This window comes from Pseudonaja textilis, chromosome Z, assembly GCF_049901715.1.
Source record: "Pseudonaja textilis isolate UNSWEBS1 chromosome Z, rPseTex1.2, whole genome shotgun sequence".
Lineage (NCBI taxonomy): Eukaryota > Metazoa > Chordata > Lepidosauria > Squamata > Elapidae > Pseudonaja > Pseudonaja textilis.
In genome coordinates this window covers 32,455,216-32,472,005 of record NC_142008.1, presented here as the reverse complement: position 1 = coordinate 32,472,005, position 16,790 = coordinate 32,455,216, and the positions used below count along the sequence as shown (strand labels likewise).

At 34.9% G+C, this 16,790-nt stretch overlaps 1 protein-coding gene across 5 annotated transcripts; it reads right to left on the bottom strand.

Moving 5' to 3' along the window:
• Positions 1-7,652: 7,652 nt before the first annotated feature.
• On the bottom strand, positions 7,653-11,464 carry LOC113440134 (uncharacterized). 5 transcript variants are annotated; one of them, XM_087916386.1, is made up of 5 exons: positions 11,402-11,464; positions 9,989-10,029; positions 9,292-9,320; positions 9,176-9,211; positions 7,653-8,862 (listed from the first exon to the last, which is right to left on the bottom strand). In XM_087916386.1, exon 5 carries the CDS (start codon positions 8,845-8,847, stop codon positions 7,855-7,857), a length of 993 nt encoding a protein of 330 aa, XP_087772512.1. In that variant the 5' UTR covers positions 8,848-8,862; positions 9,176-9,211; positions 9,292-9,320; positions 9,989-10,029; positions 11,402-11,464; the 3' UTR covers positions 7,653-7,854. The 5 variants fall into 5 exon arrangements, with proteins under 5 accessions (XP_087772512.1, XP_087772511.1, XP_026562132.1 ...); XM_087916385.1 differs by lacking the exon at positions 9,176-9,211; XM_026706347.2 differs by lacking the exon at positions 9,292-9,320 and having other exon boundaries at positions 9,176-9,231.
• Positions 11,465-16,790: the final 5,326 nt, after the last annotated feature.

Genomic DNA, 16,790 nt, shown 5'->3' with positions numbered 1-16,790 from the left:
CGAATGATGCAAATTGACATATGAAGGCAATACGTATAGTACATTTTGAAAACAACACAACCTACCAATTTTAAAATGCATTAGAAAAACTTACATAAATACAATATAACACTGAAAAATATATGAAAATGGATGGTTAACCACTTTTGTTTGCCACATTAAGATAAGGCTCGCATTATCTTCTTAATTGCGAAAAACAAAAAATGGGAAGGAAAGCACAAATTTTTATCTTTAGCCATATAGACTAGATCCTTCCATTAACTAGAGATTTGTCTATTTATCTATATATTGAAATATCTATGTAGCTGTTCATTTTATAAGAAACTGTGGGCACTTCTCAATCAAAAATTAAAATAAAAAACATATTAAAACTATTAAAACCAAATGTACAAAAACCTGGTGCCAAGTCTAACTTCCAATGTTCAATAACCTCATCCTATCCAGAGCTTGGAGGTAAAGCCAGATCTCCAGTGCTTTTCAAAAGGCTAGGAGGGCAGAGGCTTGCCAAACTTCAGAGACAAAGATGTTCTTTAGGGCAGAGGCTGCCACAGAAATGCATGGTAAGGTTCCTAGCTTCCATAAAGAAGCAATGTTTAAAAGAAGCAATTTTTAAATAGGACCTACAGATGTCTGTCAGGCTAATCCCAAGACTGACACACAGAGAATTCAGTTCTTCATTCACTTACACACAATAAACAGAATCTTGCCAGAATAAATCTATACTACTCCTACCATAAGAGATATACTCTGGGAGTTTCTGGGTAATGGCTGTCTTTCCTTTCTTCATGTATCTCCTATCCAGCTCCAGGTGTACAGCATCTCCCATGATGTCCTTAGGGAAAGACAGTCTCACAAATAACCTGGACCTATCATAGAAGAGTTTAAAGATGATAACCAGCATTTTTAATTGTACCTGGAAAGAAACAAAGTCAGCGCAGTTCACACAACAAAACTTTACCTGGGCAAACTTAGGGACATCCAGGTGGTCTTCAAGGTCAGTCTGATATTGAGTGTGTTACAGTAATCCAAATAGGTGGTGAGCAGACCTCCATGACTAAGAAAGAGCACAATTGGCACACTAGACAAATCTGTGCAAAGGCTCCCCCAGCCATGGCTTCCATCGGGTTCAAAAGGGTTGAAAATGTGAAAATAGCCATACGATGAAAGCCCTGCTCCCTTTTAACATTCAATGTACATTATGTGTGATGCATATAAAAAGGGGGCTAAACATCAATCACCTGTCATCTTACCTTTTTTGATCTCCTTCTGAATATCCTTGAGCAAATAGTAAACATGAAAACATCTTACGTTTCCATTTTAGCATGTGTATTGTGTATTTCCTGGAATTTGGATCTGTGGTACTATACACAGAGGCCACTTCCTCTATTCTGCCCAGGCTGATTTATAAGATAAATTAGTAATACATGCCCCCAACGAACAATAAATATTAAAAAATATGTACATACAGTGGTCATGTCAACCATGTTTTGTCTTCCAAACCATAATATATTCACAGACTTTTTAAAATTGGGGAGCAGGGAGAGAGTAAGAAAAGCACAGATACAAAACAGCTCCAGATTAGGATGATATGTTGTTACGTATTTTATGTTGTGTTGTTAGTTTTGTTGATTTTATTATTATTTGCTTCATTTTGAAGCCTGATTCCTTAGCAGAATGTATTGCCTGATTTAGAACAGGGATAGGCAGTTAAAACCCACACATACAAATATCCTAAGGGTTAGGACATAGCTTATCCTATCTGAGCCTCTCTTTAGGGCTGTTCCAGCTAAACATTCTTCAGTTGTTCTTGGCTGATTGGAATTATTTCCCCTGCCTTGGTTTACTAACTATGGAAGCTAAGGAATCCTTTGTATCCCAGTATATGCCTGGCCTAACTGTAAAATGTTTTTAGTCAACTAACTGGAGAAAAGAGCTTAATATAGTGTGGCCTTTACATATTTTTCCGCTCAAAATTTTCCAGCCAACTGATCCAATTTATTTATAGTTAACAGTATCATTGCAGATGGTCTGTTTTATTTCTATGCTGATCTTCAGCAGAATGTACAGGGTCTAATTATTTTCATGCCTTTGTAGGGACCACCTTAGAAGTTATTAAATAACTTGTTAGCACAATTTGGACCCTTTGTGTGGGTGTCTACATGTGTATTTGTGTGTTTGTTTATAGCCTATGAGTTCTGAAGTAATGCAGATTGCTATTTTATGTTTCCTTGCCAACATGAAACAAGTTGTTTTGTGTGTATGTATTATTAATAAATATTATAATGAGAATTCCATGTCTCACATTTGCAGCAGTCTTGTGCAGAGTTGTATCCCTACCAGATGGCAAGCAAATTTGCTTTCCTATGGACAATACATTTTTGCAGTTAATCATATAACAATCAACCAAAATCCGCTCCCAAACATACAAGAAGAAAATTAAGGAACAAGCTACACAAAACAAGTAAAAGAAAGCTACCATAATTTGGGGCTCCATATGATCTCTGATCTGAAAGGGAGATAAATATTAAACATCCATATTCTATATTTTTATTCTTGATAAAGATAATCTATTAAGAACTATTTTGTTGATCTAACCAAAGAGATTCCATGAGAGCTCTGGGTTTTTTTTTTTTAAATTCAATAATTAATTGCCACCATAGAAAGAGATGATTTGACATGATTGTTGAGAATGCTAAAAAGATCTTTTGAATTTTTCATATTAATAATTACTTATTATAATTATTGACATATTAAACAAAATGGTCTTTCTTTTTTTCTTACTTTCTTTGATGGGGCAGCAAAATCTTCCACTGAACGTGAAGGGTCCTTTCGGAAATGGCTGTAATCACAGCAGTTCCCCCCCCATTTCATGACCATAGTAAAATAACAAAATTAGCCTCTGGCCTTTTCAATTGACCACTTCGTAGTGTCAGAACAAAATATGATAATATTATGAAAATACTATGTTTCTCTTAGAACAAAATCTTAGATTGGAAGCCTCACCCTTCTCTCATATTTGCTAGCAAAGGAAAAAAGTATGTATTCTACTCAGCTCTAAGTTTCAGGGAAGTGGAAGATTTGCATCCAAAATTGAGCACTAAGGAAAAATGTAGAATTATTTTCAATTGCGTAATTGTTGATTCTGGACTTTATTGCATAGTGACTGAAAATGTCCTTCCGAAATTAGATTCTTTATAATTGTGATCTTTAACTATGGAGATAGATGTTTTCATGAGAAAAAATATGAAATAAAGCAAACCAGTCATAAATTCTACTATTACTTTGGGATCAAAGCAGTAAAGAAAAGCTGCCACGTAGAATAAACTTGGAAAAATTCTTTTTAGATGATTGGAAAGCAACTGGCTGCTGCTAAGAGGTTTCCTTCCTGGTCAGCATGACATTGTTATGGGAAAGAAAACATATTAAATTGCAAAGCACTGTTATGAGTCATCTGGAATGAGATTTTATCCACCGTCTGTAAGAGCTCATGTATAATTTTATCAGGGTTGGGGGAAGAAAATGAAAAATTAAAAGTGGGAAGTTAAAAAGAAAATGCATTTTTTCTTTACTTTACAGCAAATGTAGAAATTGATGTAATTTCTATGAACAATGAATGCTGAATTAACACAATTAGATGTGTGTTGTATTCTGAAATACAACCCAAACAATAGTTTTGTACTGAATCCTCAACAAGTCAGTTAAGTAAGATTCTGTTAAGTAAGATTCTGTTTTAAATCATTGTGAAAAGATACTTAAGATTAATGAGGATTCAATTGTCTTGAATGCAATATTTTGTATCCACTATAATATGCACTAATAGCATGTGAAGGAGATATAAATTATTTATTAAGATGCATATAACTATTAAGTTACAAGCAATTGTCTGGAGTATGAAAGCCAATCAATAAATCATTCTAAGATACTGTTGCACACTGAGATTATAAGAAATAATAATCTTCTTCCAGAAATTGATGATTTTTTTTCACTAAGAAAAGAGTTCTTCTGACTTTCCTTAGTCATTAGGTGATAATCAAAGACAAACTTTCTGGGTTTTTTATGTAAGTTGGTGGTTTGAGGCTGACCATTTCTTCTTGAGAATCAACAAAAGCAGAATTACAGTGAAACTCTTAATTTTCTGGAAAGCGTGGAGATAGCTCAGAAATTGTATTGTTAGATGAACTGGATAATGCTGGTTGATATGTCAAGTTTGGGTTTTTTTATTTTGGGTATTATTGCTACAAGCAGCCTGGGGTTGTTTTCCACAATATGGGCAGCCATATAAATCTTTCAAGTCATCAATTAATTAAATATCCTAGTTTTGCTTTATTAAAATGACAAATGTGGTAGCAAATTTTAGAAAGGTTTGGAATATTTCACTTACTGCATAGATTGTATATAAGATAGCAGAAAACTGCAATATCTATGAACAAGCATTTCTTGGTAACAACACAGAGAATAACTGACCTTATCCATGATAGATGTGAAAAACAATCAGACAAATCCTGACTACATCTAATTTTAGTTTACTTTATTGTCATTGCACCTTGTACAATGAAATCAAACACCATCTTCAGTGCACATCATGACCATGACCATGAAAATAAACACAAACACACATCCTTCACCCTTCACACATCGAACCGGAAACCCCTGACACCACACCAACACTGCGCTATACAGCTGAATTCAAAATAGCTACTGCCCTGGGATAGAAGCTGTTTTTCAGCCTATTTGTCCTTGTTTTTATTATTCTGTACCATCTGCCAGATGGTAATTCAAAAAAAGGGTTCCCAGGATGAGATGGATCTTTGAGAATGTTTTGAACTTTCTTAAGGCAGCGGAAGCTATAAAGCTCTTCCAAAGAGGGGAGAGGGCAACCAATGATTTTCTGGGCAATGACATTAACCCCCTGGAGTGCTTTCCTATCTGCCACTGTGCAATTGGCAAACCATACAGAGTTGCAGTATGTTAAAATGCTCTCTATGGTACAGCGGTAGAAGGTCACCAGCAGTTTCTCATTTAGTTGTTATTTTCTGAGAAGCCTCGGGTAGTATAATCTCTGCTGGGCCCTTTTGACCAGGGCTGCAATGTGGGCAACCCAGCTCAGGTCCTCTTTTAAGGTAACACCCAGAAACTTAAAACTGGCCACTTGCTCCACTCGGTCTCCATTGATTAGCAAGGGCTGGATGTCTGATCTGATCCTTCTATAATCCACTATAAGATCGTTGGTCTTATTGGTGTTGAGGACCGAGTTGTTGTCTCCACACCACAAAAGCAACCGGTCCACCTCATCTTGGTAGCAGACTCATCCCTCCCTGGAGATAAGTCCCACCACTGTTGTATCATCTGCAAATTTAGCAATAGTATTACTAACGTGAGTGGGAATGCAATCATGCACATAAAGAGTATAGAGTAAGGGACTCAACACACAACCCTGTGGTGTGCCAGTGTTAAGAATAAGGGCTGAAGAGGTTTGATTACCTAATCTGACCCTCTGTGAGAGACCAGACAGGAAATCCATAATCCAAAGGCAGATTGAAATAGGTGATGTTTCTCAAAGTGGGCAATTTTAAGATGTGTGAACTCCCAGAATTCCTTAGCTGGGAAAACTAGCTCAATAATTTTGCTCAGCAGCTGTCTTAGTTATTCTTGGGTCTGCATGGGCCTTGTGGGTACATCATTCTCCTAGAGTGATGTTAGTGTAAGTGGAAGTCATTAACAGGTTCTTGAAGTCAGGAACACATAATGTTACTTTTATCAATCCCCAGCCTAACAGGGAAGCAATTTTGGCCTATTCTTTTTCTTCCATTCATCAAAAGTACTACTTTCAAAATTCATATGATGCTTTCACTGGTCTATTGATAAATGTATGTATATGTGGGATGTGAAAGTCCAGATTTTACTGAGGAGGCAGTCCAGGATAAAATGGCTGTGGAAAGAAGTAACCAGTTATGGAGAAGAGGGGTCATTTCTGCCACAGCAGCTAACTGCTTTTGTTTTTTTCAACAGGTGGTAATACAGTGGTAATAATTCTTAGCTGCAAACAGGGGAAATTAATGGTAAGGGGCTCATATGCACAAGGGGAAATTAATGGTAAGGGGCTCATATGAGAAGCCTATTGCAATATATCTCAAGATCACCTTGTCTTCCTCATAGTGATGGGTGTTTGCATTCTCTGTTGAAGAGGGAGGGTTAAAGAATCATAGGAACTTTCCATTCAGGCCATGAAAAGTACAAGTTGGATAGAACATCAGACCTATGGTATTTTTTCCTCTCTTTTCTTTTCTTTTTTTGTTTTTCTTTCTTCATATATTGGGAATTACAGGGAGCACACTGAATAATTCCAATATGAATATAAGCAATGAAACTATTTTCTGTGTTTTTCCTATTTTACAAACTTTCTAACAGTTATTATTTTAATATTTTGTGGCACTTCTAAAATTGAAAGTATTAGAACTCTTCAGCCAATGGAAAATTGAGTGACAAGTTCCCAGTAGTTGTGACATGTCAAAGTGGTTGCTAGTAGGCACCCCTGAGGCTACAAAATTGATTCAGGAGTTGCAGGCCAATATATTGTGAAAATGCTAGCAAGTGATGAACTGGACAGCAGATGTTTCCAGATGTTTTGACCTAGCAACTTTTAATTCCAAACTCCAAATAAGCTATAATTCCAAACTCCAATTAGTTTTAAACTGTAAGATTCCCCTTTATCTATTACTACCTTTCTTCTTTTTCCTGTAGTACACCTCAACCCCAGAACTTTTCAGATTTATAAGATCTGCAATATCAAAAAATCCCATTGAACTTGTTTGAGAGCAAATAGGTCTTAGAAAGGTATTAATAATGTTATTCTACAAAAAAAAAACACCACCAAAACCCACAGATATTATTCTCTGTGGTCTCAGCAGGTGATGTGATAAAGTTAAATCTCTCTAATTACTTAGATCAATGATCAACAGAAATCCTATAAGAAAGGGAAATAATAGATAATCATATGGAAATCAGTGAGGAAGTGGTTGGCTTTCTTTTAAAAAAATTTAAAGGTTTTTATCCTGCTTTTTTATATTTATAAATCACTCAAGGCATTGAACATACAAAATAGTCCTTCCTACTCCTATATTCCCACCAATAGTCTTACATGGTAACATAGGTTGACAGCGAGCGATTGGCCCAGATCATCCAGCCAACATTCATGTATAAGGTTGGACTAGATCTCACCATCTCCCAGTTTCTAATCTGGTGCCTTAACCATTACATCAAATGGATTCTTTTTTTTTTTTTTTGCATAAAATCAAGCATATTCTGAATAGCTATCCATCAGAATGTTTCATTTGGATTCCTGCAGAAAAGATTTTGTCTTTTTTGGCCTAAGTCAATTATTTGACATGGATAATGTCTAGGTTTGCCTTCTTTACAAAGGAAGATCTCAGAAGAAAAAAAATAGAGGTGATGACTTTTTAAAAATCACCAAATAATGTAAATGCATTAAAAATGATATCTTAGACTTCTTCAATACAGAATTGCAGATCTTTAAAATCAATTTTGAGACTCCACTAGATATTTCAAGAGGATATTTTATTACCTGCATAGGTTATTACATATAATTATCGAAGATTACAAATAATATACAAATGAAGCAAATCTCAAAGATATGTAATTCAAAATGATATTTATTAGCATTAATTCCATGAAAACGTGATTGTGATTGAAAGACAATTTGCTTGGATTTCACACAAATCTTTAAAAGATTTAGAATTACTTATAAAGTAATAAGAAGCAATAAGTATTGGGCTCACCCAAAACAGATATAATAGAAAGCAATAATAAATTGGTACAAGTTGGATGAATAAATTATTAATTAATTGAACATAACATTGGTTCATCAACTGATACAATAATGGTATAGGCAGGTGAATAAAAGGCACTGTGGAGACTGGTATAAAATGCTAAACGCAACACCTTAATCATGCTCAGCATCTCTGAAAAAATAACATGTGCAATAGTCTTATTTGTGTTATTGTCAAGCCACAGTTCCGCACTGGTATAATTGATGCCATTGCATAAGATAGTTTCCTTATAGAAATACATTTCTGACAGAGTGTCAGACTCAGAAAGATTTCTGGTGGTACTTAAATTATCAATTAAATGAACAGCATCTTTGAATTGCTCTTTTGTAGGATGGACTATTTTTGTTTGCATTTCTCTGCGGAAGAAGAGATTACTGTTCTTTTGGGAATAAACAAGCGTACAAATTTCTGTCACAGAAGAATTTGTGACAGAAACTTGCCATATGCACTCATCCTTGTCCCTTGGTCTACAGAGATCCCAGTCGCTTTCTCTCTTGCCCGTATGACATTTATAGGTTGAACAACCATATTTGGCACACTGATAGTTAATGTGGCAGGGCAAGCCAGTGGGAGTCACATCTCGGAATGGAGAGCAGGGTTCAAATCCATAAATAGTCTCACATTGGAAACGTGCTCCAATTATTCGGCAATTGTTCTTACATGAATTGTTTTTCAGTGAATATTCAAAGGAACCCCACTCTGATGGTATGCTGCAGTAATTCCATTTTCCATTTTTGAAGTAACAATATTGATAGGAACCTCCCCAGAAATCACAAGGTGAGTCACATTGTTCACCAGAAACAGCCAGGCCTTCTTTTAAGGAACAATAATCCCAACCATGTCCACTGCCACCCAGTTGCTTGCACCAGGTGTACTTATAATCATGATACCCACAAGTATTTGTACATACTCCTCCTGAGCTTGTGTAATGCACAATATGGGAGGAAGTCCAAGATATGAAGGAGAAGAATGCAATCACAGCTACATAAACTCTCATCATGATCTTCTTGAATTCCTGAAATCAAAGAACAAACATTCTGCTAAGTTTTTATAATTTTGCTTCTCAGCTTTCACACCTTCCTGTCCCAAATTCTGACTCCTCATGGTTTCATAATATGCCATTTATTAATGTTTCTTTCATTATGGTAAATTGTTAGAAAGTGAGATAATCATACCTTCTATCTGATTTTTTATCTTTCTCTGAATTTCACCTTTTTGTGAGTGGTTAATCTTCTAAGCCCTGGTTATCTCAGGTGTCATTGCAACCAAAATCTTAAAATCCTTTTCTAATTTTATGATCGCAAATGTTACAGAAACAAAACTCTTACCTTTGATTATTAATGATGGATCTCATTCAACAACACCTAAAATTAAAAATGCTGTTCTAAAATATTAATGGTGATATATTAATTTATGAAACTGCTACATGCAAAGCATTACTTACAATCAGATATCCTCCTGCTTTGTTCTTCTCTAGGGGGAACATAACATATAGAAATGGTGGAGCAGAGTTGCACTTGTTCTCTAAAATGTATATGGTAAGTAGGATTCCCCCCCCCCCATATTCTCCTTTAATTTTTACAAATCTTGTTGTTTGTTGTTAATTGATCTATCATCATTTAAAGAATGGAAAAATATTTCCTAACACATCTTTAAAGTCATGAAACCATGCAATATCATACAGGAAAAAAGTAAATGTGAAAATGACTTGGTTTGGGCATTTTTTACAGATTTTTAATTTAAAATTTATTATGGAACTTTTGTGGCCCAGATATCTACTTTCCAAAATAGTTACATAATCTGGCTAAATATATGCAGGCCTGGTATTGTTTCCTCATCAGTTAAAACCCATCACTTATCCCAGAATTAATATCATTAAGAAAAAAAAGGTAATTGTACAAAGATGGAACACCCAATTAAACCCCTTTAGGGAAAAAGAAATCAGCTAATTATCTTTCTAGAAAAGATTATGTAATTATTCTGAAAAACTTTTCGTCATAAATATCAACATTAAATATTTTAAATTTACTCCCAAATGTACAGCTACCAAAAGCCATTAAGTAGCAGTTTTGGAGTAGAAGCCTGATAAATTAACAAACAAATAAATAAAATTATATAAATAAATGAATAAATATACAGACCTGGAAATCAAGTCAGTCACTATCCAGCAAGATCTATTGGCCTAAAATATATAAAATACGAATGACCCATTGGGATACCCATATCAACATAATTTACCTTATGTCCAGCCAGAACTTGAAAATAACATTTACAGTAGCACACAATGATTCGGTTGAGATCTGTATATGTGGGATAGATTGCAAGGGCGACTCTTAAATATAATGTTATTATATTTTATCTATATCTTAAATTCTTGTACATTTTTACAATTTTATTTTGGATTTATTTTATTACTATTTCATCTTAAATCGTATTTTGTCTAGATTCCATTTTAAATTGTATTTTATCAAGTTCCATTTTAAATGGTAAATACTATTTTAAATAGTATTTTAAGTAGTATTTTATCAAATTTCATTTTGAATTGCTTTTATTAAATTTTAGTAAAAAATTGTTGCTGGAACTTGCACTTTGATATGGCCCAAAGGCTAATCAATAAAGACTTATTATTATATAAAATGGAAAAGGTATACAAATATATTTATGTACTTGTTTATTTATCCACACTTATATGCTGGCTAATGTAACATAATTTTACATAATGTATCATGCAATTCTACATTATTCATAATATATTAAAACAATGACATACATGAAACACAAAAAGAAATTCATAAATAAAACAGTACTGATCATAAAAATATTGTTGCTCTTAGGAGATCTTTGCAACTGAATGGATATTGAAACAAAATTGTCTTAACCATTTCTTATAGATCATCAAGATATTAGCACATCTGATCTTTGTGGGCATCAGGCATCATTCAAGTTCTTCTGCCTGCTAGAGTGTGTAAGGTGGGAAAAATTGTCCTTGGATAAGCTATATAGATTTTTCTGGAAAGTGAGCCAAATCTTGAATTGGGCCCCAAAACCTATAAGCAATCAGTGTAGTTCCATCAGTATAGTATTATCCTACTAAATCATTTAATGCTGGCATTCCCAAGTAAAGTCAATTATAGTAATCTAACTGAGATGACAAACTGAGGACTAAACCACATTTCCCCAAACACAAAATAATCCGAGAATTCAATTTCTTTGCAATATACACATTTCATTTAGAGAAAATACTTATCTTTGATAAATTAATATGGTAACTGCTGGATTTTGATTGGCATGAAAATAAATCAATTATTTTAAAAGTCCCTAAGCTTACTTGTAAACTAAATAGCTTCACATAATTCTATTAGTTAGTGAAGTAGAGCATCAAGATATAGAGCTAAACAAGAGGGATCAAGAATGTTATTTTATATTTTAAAAAATGCAAATAGAAAAACTCATAAACAGAGAATCAAATTCATATCCTTCCTTTTTCATCTCAGATGCAATTTTAAAAGCCATGATAACTAGCATCCTTCACTGAATTGTTAACAATAACTTACTCCTTTTTCCAACAAGCACTTCTTTCCCTTGTTCTGTGACTCCCCCAAAACCCGAGGAGTAATGAGGGTAAATGGTTTTTGCTCTTTATATATTGACCAAGTGACTGACTTTCTGTTTCAAAGCTAGGGGTAAAGAGGAGGAGCAAAATGAGAAATTCAAGCATCTTTTTCCCATTACTTACTTTTTCCCATTACTAATAGAAAAATGCAAACTACTCAGTGAGAGGAAAAACAAAATTTATTATGAATTGAACAATGGATCAGGGAACTAGCTATGGTTGTAATTATGAGCACCTACCTATATCTTTAAATCAATCTCATTATCACTGTTGCAGGTCTCAATCCATTTATTTCTTCTCTAGATTGAAACACAAAATGAACTATATCCTATTCATCGATGTCATATCAAATTTAATCTTGATATGAAAAACTCACAGAAACAACAAAACAGATCTTGAATTTGACTCGAAGAATAAAAATATATTTTTATTTTATAATGGATCATTTGGTTCATTGTAGATTGGCTGCACACAGTTATTAGAGGATTAAGAATGTATATAATGACTGCATCCTCCTCTTGCATGGAAAATTAAGATGAAATGATATATCCTATAGTAAAACCGGACTTAGTGCTTTTCCTAGTCTAGTCTTAATGCTTGATTTCTTTGCATAAACTGCATAGAAGTAAAACTACTTTAACCAATTCCTGGTTTTCACTTGGGCTGGAAAGAGAAAAGAAAATGTTTCATGCAATAGATAGAGTTGGAGAACAAAGAGGGAAAAAGACTCCATGGTCAAAGACTGTTCAGAGGTCAAGCAGACGTGAATGAAATGGCTCTGGGCAGCAGCCACGGAGAGATTTCATGTGATATGCTAGTAAACCACTTATGCAGCACAAGTTGGAAAATAATACTTTTATTATTTATTTAGGAGGAAATGCTAGAAGTTGTCTTTCTTGTTTGCTGGGGACATGTTAGCTTCAAAATGCACATAAAAACCAGGAGCTTTAATCATCACATTCACCATCTTTTATAGAATAACAGGGTAGGAAGAACCTTGGAGGTTCTTTACTCCAATTCCTAGTGAAGCAGAAAAACTTCTACTGGTTCAGACAAATCTCTTCTTTAAAACTCCAGTGTTAGAGCACCTATAACTTCTGTAGGCAGCTTGTTCCAGTGATTAATTGTTCTGTTAGGAAATACCTCCCTATTTCTATGTTGTTTCTCTTCTTCCTTAGTCTCCATCCATTTCATCTTATTCTGCCTTCAGATATTTTGGATCTTGATATTTATTATCTTGATATTTATTATTCTTCATGATCACTTATGAACTGTGACATCCACAATTCATTTAACAAATGCTCCAGAAATAGGAAGTCATTAAAAACATGAGGAGGAAACATATTAAGTATAATTCCCTTCATTTCAATTCCATTAAACAAAAATTAAGCCATTTCTAACTCTTTTCCTAACTTTAATTCAGCAAAGGGCATATGTGATCCTTGACCTAAAAAAGATTGAGACCTTCTGATGCAGTATATTTTGTTTCCTGAGCAAACTGCTTTATATGAGTTTCAAAAAACAAAGATACTTGTTTTTTGCAAAATCATATGACAAATTAAAAATTATGAAACCTACAAAAGCCCTGGGGGAAAAATGGTAACATTCTGTTTAAGAAAAGTATTCAGCTATCCTGGCACATGTTTTTCACCCTGGCATGTTTTTCATTTTATTGACATTCTTTTGCAATGACCTGAGAGAGGTGGGGAGGGGAGGGGAGGGAGAGGAGGGAGAGAAGGAGGGAGAGGGAAGAAGAGACTTTATTTTACAGGGTTTGGGGACATTTTCTGTCACATATGTCCAAAAGAAAAGAAAAACAGTAGATTCTCCATAGAACTGAACTTAAATTCTAATGAGTCCTACATTTATCCATGTACAGAATACAGCTATTATATCCATAAAATTCTTTTGGCTATCATATAGAAGTAGTTTGCTTTGCTTTTGTCTTCTTCTGTGTTCTTTTCTCAACTTTCACCCTGTAAACTTTGGATTCCATGATAGTCTCCCATAAAATTTAAAACAGAACTGATCCTACTTCACTTTTAGAAATTGGACCAAGTGAGATTGGTGGTGCCTGTCAACTGGTTTCACTAGGTTCATCTTGGGAATGTTAGCATGCTATCTAGGCATCTGCCTCATATTCCTAGTCCTTGGGTAACTTAAACTTAAAGTTATCCTTAAATATTCTAGTTTCAAAGTTGTGTTTTGCTCCTTAAGCAAGCAACAATTCTCGGCACTTTCTAGATGTATAAAATCTGACACACATTGCAAACTATTCAATGTATGGTAGAGGGGGCAAGATAGGCCATTTCACACCAGATTTTATACTCCTCCAAAAATTCCTAGTTTTCAAAGAGTCCTAAAACAAGCTGACCGAACAGCTAACTTTTAAGTAGTAAAGCTAGAACTATCCTACCTGTGCAAAAAAAAAAAAAAAGATAATTGACCATTACAGTTATCTTTCAAAAGGAAAGATTGGGGACAAAAAAAGTCAAGATGGCAGCTGTGCAACTAAAGTCAACCACTTTTTAATATGACATTGCTAATTCAAGTTGGAATACAAAATAAAGTACATACAAAAGAAGAAAGGGAAAACACGGAACTTATTTCAAGACAGGATGTTTGTAGTACCAAAACGGTAAGTGTAAACAGGCAGTCAAAGCCCTGCTCTTTTTAATATTGTTGCACACATTACCAATGTGTAAAAAAGAATAAGGCTTTGATCGCTCAATTAAGCTATCACACTGATGCAGTTGACATTGCCAAGCCTCTACTTTAAGGGATTGAGATAAAAATGTAAGGAATACATTTTTGGAAACAGACATTTTCTCCAAAGATAAGAATATAAGTTTCAAAAGATAACTGTTCCTAAGGGTCTTGCTGGAATTATTTAGACTGGTATCCATAAAGGAGAAACATCCTGGATCAAGATCACAGAATAATAAAATTGATTTCACACTGCAAGTTTTATATTCTCTTTTCTTATCCTCCATTACTCCATTATTCTGAATATTTTTCTGAAGCTTCTACCTCTCACTCAGAAGGTTGAGAGTTCAATCCTAGGCACTGGCAGATGTTTCTCATCGGGGTGCAAAGAGAAAGCACCTGCTACAAACTCTATGTAGGCATCAAGAAGGGCATCTAACTAGTGAGTGCTCAGCTCCATTCAGATACCTAATCAAGAGATTATAGAATTTTAAAAAAGAAAAAAAATGTAGCAACTAGGTTGGAAGTTACAGAGACTGTCTTTTGCAAGAGATAGCTACAATTTCAGCAGGGAAATTTTTTGTGTACAGAAATTTTATTTTGCTGAGTCTTCCGAGGAATCCAAAAACCCAGTGGACTAAAGTTCTCTTTCTAAGCCTGCAGTTGGCTAGGGTTTTTGGAAGGGAAGAACTTTGGACCTGTAGAATATTAACTTCTGATTGACCAAGAATTGTCCAAACAGAGCACATAGTGAAGGCCAAATTTCTGTACTTTGAAGCTGCAAATACAATAAAGAAACAAAAGCTACTTTACATCTGGATAGTGAATGAAACATAGGCTTATTGATGCACCTGACACAGAGCTACGCTGAGGACACTGGAATGTCTTGACTGGGATAAGACTGGAAAATTGTGGCTGGATGGTAGTAAAGTGATGAAAGGTAATTAAGACTGATCAGGTGAAACTATCAGCAGGCCACATAGTAGATCTATAGACTAGTAAAGTAGCTCACAGTTACATGATGATGAGGCAAGGATGGTAACATCCAATACCAGCAAAGACTGAACCCTTCTAAGTCCTGATGGGAGATTCCATAGAAGCTTGTGGAGAATAAGTAGGACTTCCTGATCCAGACAAACAAACAGCTACTGGCCAATCAATCAGGCATCATGGTAGTAGACAAAGATCAGAAGACAGTAGTGGGGATGATGTACTGAGGCTAAATAACAGAAACATCAGGAAAAAGGAGTATGACAAGCTTGGAAAAACATCAGACCCTGAAACAGAATTAGCAAGAACGTGAAATAAAATGAAAACTGTTTCCAATGCTGGTAAGAGCACTCAGACATGTAACTCCTAAATTGGGAGAGTGCTGCCAACAGATTCCAGGAACAACATCAGTGCTTTCTGTCCAGAAGAGTGCAGTGAGAGGAACAGCTATGATTTATTGATTTATTTGATTTGTCAATCGCTTACAAGATAATAGGTATAAGTATAAACATAATTATGAATACATGAAATTGATACATATAAGAAAAATAAAAAGAAACAATAGGACAGGGATGGTAGCCACATTGGTGCACTTATGCACGCCCCTTACAGACCTCTTAGGAAAGGGGTGAGGTCAATAGTAAACAGTCTAAGGTTAAAGTTTTCGGGGTTTGGGGAAGAAGCCACAGAGTCAGGTAGAGTATTCCAGACATTGACCACTCTGTTGCTGAAGTCGTATTTCCTGCAATCAAGTTTGGTGCGGTTTATCTTGAGTTTGTATCTATTGTGTGCTCTTGTATTGTTATGGTTGAAGCTGAAATATTAATTGACAGGTAGGACATTGCAATATATTATTTTATGTACTATACTTAGATCGGACCAGAGGCGGCGTAGTTCTAGTTTTCTAGGTCTACAATTTCAAGTCCGGTGGCAAAAGGTATTCTGCAATGAGTAGAGAAGTGGAGAACTCTTCTTGTGAAATATTTCTGGACATTCTCAACTGTGTTAATATCAGATATGTAATGTGGGTTCCAGACTGATGAGCTGTATTCGAGTATTGGTCTAGCAAATGTTTTATATGCTGTAGTTAGTAGTGTAATATTACCAGAGAAAAAGCTATGTAGGATTAGGTTAACAACTCTTAATGCCTTTTTGGCTATGTAGTTACAGTGGGCTCTAGCACTTAGATCATTAGAGATGAGTACTCCAAGGTCCTTGACAGAGTTTGTGTCATCAACAAGGTCTTGACGATTCAGCTTGTATTTTATTTTCTGATATATATTTTTTTGCCAATATCTAGGACAAAACATTTATTTGTTGAGATTTGAAGTTGCCATTTGTTTGGCCATTCTGATACATGGTCAAGATCTTTTTGAAGGGTAGCAGTATTGTCTGTGGTATTGAACAGCTTTAAATCATCAGCAAAGAGAACGCAGTTGCTCTTAATATGATCACAGAGGTCATTTATGTAGAGTACGAAGAGAGTTGGTCCTAGAACACTGCCTTAGGGGACACCACTGTTGACAGGTACAGAATTTGATAGAACGCTCCCAATTTGGACCATTTGTTGTCTGTTTGACAGGAATGCTTCTATCCAGTTATGCAGGTGTCCAGATACCATAAGATTTTAATTG

Excerpts from the sequence above, each read along its gene's own strand:
- LOC113440134 (XM_087916386.1), bottom strand. The coding sequence starts at position 8,847 with ATGATGAGAGTTTATGTAGCTGTGATTGCATTCTTCTCCTTCATATCT.